This window comes from Sinocyclocheilus rhinocerous, unplaced genomic scaffold, assembly GCF_001515625.1.
Source record: "Sinocyclocheilus rhinocerous isolate Xijiao unplaced genomic scaffold, SAMN03320098_v1.1 scaffold702, whole genome shotgun sequence".
Classification (NCBI taxonomy): Eukaryota; Metazoa; Chordata; class Actinopteri; order Cypriniformes; family Cyprinidae; genus Sinocyclocheilus; species Sinocyclocheilus rhinocerous.
The window spans coordinates 31,628-39,488 of NW_015625029.1; the positions used below are offsets into that span (position 1 = coordinate 31,628).

General features: G+C 36.3%; 1 protein-coding gene across 1 annotated transcript in view; it reads right to left on the bottom strand.

The window, feature by feature from the left end:
* Positions 1 to 7,861, bottom strand: part of mre11 (MRE11 homolog, double strand break repair nuclease) — a 99,278-nt gene that overhangs the window by 5,247 nt on the left and 86,170 nt on the right. Inside the window, exons 12-15 of the mRNA XM_016562769.1 lie at positions 5,814 to 5,917; positions 3,998 to 4,171; positions 2,420 to 2,479; positions 2,133 to 2,307 (exon numbers count right to left, since the gene is read on the bottom strand). Coding sequence (XP_016418255.1) covers positions 2,133 to 2,307; positions 2,420 to 2,479; positions 3,998 to 4,171; positions 5,814 to 5,917 — 513 coding nt within the window. The remainder of the gene's footprint in view (positions 1 to 2,132; positions 2,308 to 2,419; positions 2,480 to 3,997; positions 4,172 to 5,813; positions 5,918 to 7,861) is intronic.

The following is a 7,861-nucleotide window of genomic DNA, read 5'->3' on the forward strand; positions in this document are numbered from 1 at the left end:
AAGCAACCTGGTCCAGACAAGGACCTCAACAACCAAACGGATGCCCTAGCCAAAGCAGGTGCACTACACGGCATTGCTAACATGCAAGCCTCTGACTCCATCAAAACCATTCTTCACCACCTCTCTGACCCCTCCAGCCACCCTATCACACCAGATGAACTTGCTGCTGCCCCAAGCCTCAAACGGCTATACTATGTAACACACATGCTGCGTGTAATAGACAACATTCTGTTTTATGCCCCTGATGACCACACTGCACCAAGGCTTGTGGTGCCACACTGCCAAAGGGGGGTGATGCTGATGTATGCTCACGACGCACCATGTGCGGGACACCACGGCACAAGAGCCACTTATGAGACACTGAAACAAGTGGCATACTGGCCCGGCATGCAGCAAGATGTGGCAGAGTACGTGAAAGGATGCCTTGTCTGCTGCCAATTCCAACCGGCTAACCACCTGTTCCAGGCATGCGACGACATCACAAGTGAACATGATATGATCATCTACTGGAAGAAAGTGAAAGGACACTCGAAGCAACCTGGTCCAGACAAGGACCTCAACGACCAAACGCATGCCCTAGCCAAAGCAGGTGCACTACACGGCATTGCTAACATGCAAGCCTCTGACTCCATCAAAACCATTCTTCACCACCTCTCTGACCCCTCCAGCCACCCTATCACACCAGATGAACTTGCTGCTGCCCCAAGCCTCAAACGGCTATACCACGTAACACACATGCTGCGTGTGATAAACAACATATATTTATTATTAATCATAACCAGTTATAATTAGTCATAAATATTTCCCTTTTGAGCTGATTTACTACAATGTTGCTACAATCAGATTTCTGATTTCATGTATAATTCTTTTGAAGATATGGTGCTTTATGTAACATTATCTAATGTAAGTGATTTATCTTTTTTGACATGTGTATGGGCTGTGTACAGGCCACCAGAGCACCATACAGACTTTAAAGGGGTCATATGATGTTGCTAAAAAAGAACATTATTTTTGTTCATTAATTCATAGACACATTTTTTTATGACCTTCCTATCACGCATATCCCCAGGTCATTTTGTATGTTGTTACTGTTCTTGTATATTGTCTTTTGTATTGTATACTGTTTTATGCATGCTTCTGATAGAACCACTCGTTCATGTAATCTTACCTATATGTAATCTTACCATGTTTAGTATCTATGAATTCGTCTTCTGATGACTAACCCTGCAGTACATAAAATAACACCTGACCCCTTCTCCAACAGCAGCACTAATTTAATTCCGTACCCGACCCAACCCGTTTGACATAAAGACTATGACCTGAACCACATCCACATTAAATCTACATCCGGTAGGCAACAATTTTTTAAAATTTTTTTATGTAACACAAACAATCAAACCAACATTAGGCATTCTGAGTTGATGCACTGAAGAAAAATAGACACATGCAACATGGTAATTAACAGAAAAAAGATGAGAACATGCATCCGTTGTGTAAACAATACAAAAGTTTTTCCTGCATCATGTTAACAATCTGCCCATATCGACTATTTTGAATGTGCATAAACCACATCATACACACCATAGAGGGCGAACCAACTCCAAGTTAAGGCTAAAAGTAGGCTAATGTTAGTGTAATCTATTAGCTGCACACCATAAACCCATCTTTTTAGGCAAGACATGGGTGTCATGTCATAAAATATTTTTTATGTGGCTAAATTTGTATTTAACATGATCACAATTTAATAATCACCTTGTTATTAATCGTAACTCTTTCATTTCCAAGGTTATATAAACAGCTAATAAATTGTTTATGCTTAGAGAAAGATATAAAAAGAACATTTAAAGGGGTCATATGATGCGATTTCAAGTTTTCCTTTCTCTTTGGAGTGTTACAAGCTGATTGTGCATAGATAAGATCCCTGAAGTTGCAAAGACTAAAGTCAATTACGGTTTGAAAATAATTGGAATACCAAAACCTTTTAATTAAAGATGAGTCCACATAATTTTGGTAATTTATACATCCACCTCCCCTCAAAAGGATGTCTTCACAACTCATGTTGTAAGATTCCACCACCTGTTAGTAGCTATCAAAGAAACTTAATATATGTTTGTGAATGTTGATGTAAATACCTCTTCCTCTTCTGCTTGTACCTCTGGAGCCACGCCCCCTTCCACGGATTGTAGGAGCAGAAGTGGACTCTTCATCTGACTCCACAGCAATGTCAGCTGGCTCATCTGATAGGTTGAGGTCATCATCTCTAACAGAATCACTGCGGTCCCTATGAGCTTTTGCACGAATTATAGCCTGAAACAGAATAAATGTTGCTAGGTTAATTTACATAGGAATGTCAGTAAATTATGAATGTGAAAAGAAGTTAATGTGTACTGTATAGCGAGCAAAAGAAATAAAAAGAGACCTCTTGCACTTCCTCATCCTCTTCTGCTGTGTTTCTCTTTGAGTCTCGAAACTGTCGAATCTAAAGACACATGCAAGTAAAAGTGAGACCCTGTAATATTGTCTGAGCCATGATTTATTGATTGAGATGTACAAACAAGAGTAGCTTCCAAAGCTACTCTGTTCCAAAATCAGCCTTATATAACCAACCTTAAAATAAATCCTATAATACATTTTAATGTATTAAATATATTATTTTCTTTCAGAGCTTTATGTTTTTTTCCAATGTTAAAGTTTTAACTCTTTCCCCACCAAACACGGAATTTTCCGGGTTTCCATGTTTTCACTGTTATACGCTCTGGGGCACAATTACGTGTTTCCTGAATGAATCTAGAAACACTCGATCAAAAACACAGGCATGGAAGACGCAGAAACGAGTGATCTCGTTTGAATTGTTATTTCTCCACTCAGTCATGTAAAAGATTTGCTGCCTCTTATGCTGACCCACTATTGCCTGAATTGTCTTCTATGCAGGATGTGAACAGACTTTTTAATTGTTTTAATCAAAAATGAAAAAATTCTCTCATGTACTCATGCCATCGCAAATGTATATGACTTTTTTCTTCAGATGAACAAAGATTTTTAGTCCATATAATGCAAGTGTACAGGACCACTTCAAAAACCACACAAAGTGATCTTGAAGGTCATTTTTAAAATATTATTATTTGTATATATTTTTTTAACTTACACACTCCTGTAAGACATTGATTTATCAACAGGGACTGTACGTGTCATCTTCACTTTGTGTAGTTTTTAAAGCATCATCTTTGGACATCCTGTACACTTGGAATTGTATGCAGAGAGATGGATATTTTTTCTAAAAACCTTAGTTTGTGTTCATCTGAAGAAAGAATGTCATATACATATGGGATGGCATGAGGGTGTAAAGGATGGAGTATCCATTCAATGGCTGTAGTTTTAGTGCTCAACTGGACTGCGTTTTAATTGTTGTCGTATGCCAGTGATCCTCAAATCTGGCTCGCTAGATCCACTTTGAGTTTAGCTCTAACCCTAATCAAACACCTGAGTTTGCTAATCAATGTCTTCCGGATCATTCGAAAATCACAGGTATAGTTGTTTGATTAGGGTTGGAGCTAAACTCCGCAGGAAAGTGGATCCCGCGAGCCAGATTTGGGGATCACTGTCGTATGCACTAGATAGATGTGTTTCACCTGCAGCCATTGAGTTTTCTCCCTTTAACAAAACGTTTGTATGTCTGCCCGACAAAAGATTTAATGCAGTTTATTTTTAAGCAATTTCACTTTGCATTGAAAAGACAATTCAATACGATGAAACAAGAATCTCCTTTCTTTTTCTTTCTTTTAGCTAGGTTACTTCTACTTTTTTAATACTTGAGTACAATTTACACCCTCAAAATGGTAACATAAAGATGTTGTTTCTTGAAAGAGTAAGATTGTCACAGGAAATTATAATTAAGTAAGCTCATTGTGAAAGCAAAGAATGCCATTGAAAAATTATTTGAATGCCTTGTTTAATTAAGATTTCTCACTAGATATTCCTTAAATGCTCCTCCTTTTACCTCCTCATCAATCTTCTCCTCTGTGGCTTCCACCCGTCGTTCTCGGAGGTAGCGTTGGGTTTTCTCCAGCTGGTATTTTATGAGTTCTTCTATAGCATCTTTCTCCTCCTTATCCACAAACTCCTGCACTGCCTTTCCCATGCCTTGCTCCGTCAACAGAGACAACTGCACATTCTACACACAAACACATACAGAAATGCACACCATTACGTGCCGAAATATAAACAGTGGGTAGATAACTTTAAATTATAACTATTTTTAACAAATTTATTACACACACAGTTTCTAAACTCATTATACTCAATATACTTATCCATCAGTTTACAAAAACAAGTAAAAACAATTAATTCAGGGCAAGCCTGCACCTTACAGACAGATGCCCATAAAATAAAATATAATAAAATAAAAGCAAACAAAACAAAATACAACAAATTTACACAAGATGTTTTAAATTAAAATATGATAAAAATTTGAAATGTTTTTGAGTCTTTTAGAGACCTTACTAATTAAAATCACATTTACTTGAATTAGAAGCAGAGCAGTCCAGTAAGACGTGATTAATCAGTCAGAAAATGATAACTTTGCAAACGTCTGCTACAGTATCAGAAAAAAAACAGTGCAATATTAATAATCTGCAATATAGACTCCCAAATAATTAATTCCAATTATTCTCTGCTATAGGAGTGGAAGAGCAGTCTAAACTTGAGAAATCTTGAGTATTTTGGGCAGTATGGCAATATTTTATTTGAATTCAACCTCTAACAAACACGTAAACAGAAACAAACAATTCACATGTAATAGCTGCATCATAAATGAAGAATCTATCTCTTTCACCAATTTTAGCATGATGGCATGTTCATTTGATTTCATAATAGAAGTCTGAATGATGCGTACAATTTTGCTGTATACTCCTGTTAAAAATTAATTAGTAACTTCTGCTATATAATTACTTTTAAAAAAACAACGATATAAAGTTAATCAAGATTAGAAAGGTTTAGAATAGGATTCGACTGTAATAAACGAGCATCCCACTAGCTGAACAGATACCATTAAGAGGTTAAATAATCATGTTTAACAGCAGAATTCTTCTACAATCAGTAAATTGAAACAAGCTAACAAGCAAGTGGACTCTTTAACACCCACCCACTTCCATGAAGCACTGTGAATAATGTCTCCATACACTCTCAAACTAATTAAATATGTGTATATACATATATTTTGCATATCTTTATAAACAATCAACATCTTTAAATTAATAGTTTTATATGTACTTGTCCTTTTTCATTTGATTAAATCAATGCTTCATGGGATGTAGTTCTGTCCCTCTTAAAAGCTATTAAGAACACAGTCTGGGACCCATGCCATTTTGTCCAATTTTCAAATACTCTTTTGCTTCACAACAAAGTTTGCAATGTTTGAGTTTTCACCTCTGGTTAGTTTGGTTCAACTCTTTAACAAAGACTTTAAAAAAAAAATCCCACTGGGAAAAATGCGTACAGAACTAAAGGCTTCTGAAAAAAGTGATTTTATATACTGTAATGTCAAGCTTCTAAGCATTAAATTATACCTTTTAGTTTTTTAATTTTGTAATTATTTTATTTTTTGTGGAATGTGCTCTGGGCTTAACAGATTAACCAATAAGATCTTGCAAATAATAAAAACAACTATTAGTTTTTTATAAAGCTTCATCAAAAGTAACAAGAACCTTTCAAAAGAGACCTACTTATGCATTATTCTGTGGAAGGTTTGAAAAGGACTGAGCAGAATGTTGACTGATGACTGATCTGTATCCTCTACAAACAGACAAACTACAAACCTTCTCAGCTTTCTGAAAGTATTCCTTCACAAGATCTTCCACTCTCAGCTGTAAGACCTCAGAGGTGGGACGAGAGAGAATTGCTTCAAAGTCCATACCTTCTTCTGCAGAACACACATAGCATAAACTTAAATACTAATCTAAAAATTGTTCATATGCAGTCATGAAAGATGTTCAATTAATTAGTAAGCCACAAGCAACGTTTTGAAGTAGCATTAGTGAAACTGACATACTTTACTGAACCTTATGTCATTCCAAACCCACATGACTGACTTCCATCAAACTTTTAAAGAAATGTGGTTGTTTTTTATTGGCTGCTCTTTATAATGTAATTACAATGACTGGGACTGTCAAGCTTCAAAACGGACACAAAGGAAGCAAAAATGGATCTCAAAAGTGGTCTATATGATGTATGCTTTATACCAAGTCTACTCACACGACACAACACGACAAATCCCAGACAATAAACTGATGCCATGTTCTATTTATGATGGATGCGGCACGACACAACACGACAAATCCCAGACAATAAACTGATGCCATGTTCTATTTATGATGGATGCGGCACGACACAACACGACAAATCCCAGACAATAAACTGATGCCATGTTCTATTTATGATGTACTTACACAAAGTTCAAATGATTTGCAACGTCTGCTTTATCATGTCTGGTGTAGACATGCTGTTACTTACACTGTTAAAGAGTTGGATTTTCATGTTAAACATGGCCAAAGTAAAAAAAAAAAAGTATGGGCACTTCTCCCAGAAGAGTGCGCACACAGCAACCAGAGCGAGAGCAAGAGCACGCCCATCAACGTGCTTCATTCGGTTACGGAAGTCGTCAGCAGTGCTTCACAGGACTTGCTCGAGAAGAATGTCTCCAAACACGTGTGTTTTTGGATGTGTGGGAAAGACAATCTTGTTCAGCTTCCCAAAGAACCCAGTGTTACGTGAACAGTGGATGCAGTTTGTTTTTCTGGGGCATCGATGGGGTTTTGCAAGTGTGATTGTTCCCATCATTTCGGTGACGAATGTTTTATAAACAAGACCAGTTCGATGCTGGATTTGCACATCATTTGATACCAAAAGATGGAGTAGTCCCAGCGATAAAAGATCCCCGTCATGAGTCGGAACCGCAGGATGCAAGTAAAACTGCATACAATTTCTGTGTTTTGTTGGCTATATGTGCGCAAGTGCTCTCAACTCTTTAGCTCCACCCACGGCACGTCTCCAAGAGCTCGGCTGTTTTCAGAGGGAAGCGTAAAGCTGTATCTTTCTTTTATAACCCTGATAAAACTAAAGACTCTTCAGAGATATGAAGGATGCAATACTACTCTATACTCAAGATTAAGTAACATGAGATTCGCCGAAACGTTTAGTGTTATGTCCCCTTTGAGCAGAGAATCCACAGATATCACAATATATTGTTATCGTGAAATTTTTTTGCCACAATAATCGTGTAGTGAAAATCTGATATTGTGATATTGTGTACCCATTTACTGTTATTGCATGTGTAAGAAAAAAAATGGTTTGAATTCACATTTTAGGACAGGACACTGTAAGACCTTACACATGGATAACAGCAAACAGTATTCTTCAAACTTTGTACTTGTATGTTCCACAGAAGAAAAAGTCATATGGGTTTGGAAGGACATAAGGGAAGAAAACAATCCCAGTTTATTTTGGATGAAATATTCCTCATAAAATAAAAACACCCTAATAAAACCAAAAATAAAAACCATGAAAGTGGTTCACCTAATAGTAACTATTTCGAAATGTACAGAAATACGTGCTTTCATATAGGGCTGGGCGATATAGCTAAAAAATTGATCAACGATATAATGTTTCATATCGTAGGGTATCGATAATTATTGACATTTTTATAACCTTTTTTAAAACAAAGAGCAATAGAAATTTTTTTTTACATTTAATCACTGTATTTTTAAATTAACCCAATTTATTGAGACAAACAACAAATATATTTTGTTTTAACAGTCAAACACACAATAAAAATTAAACAAATATCTAATTTCTAATGTTTTATATG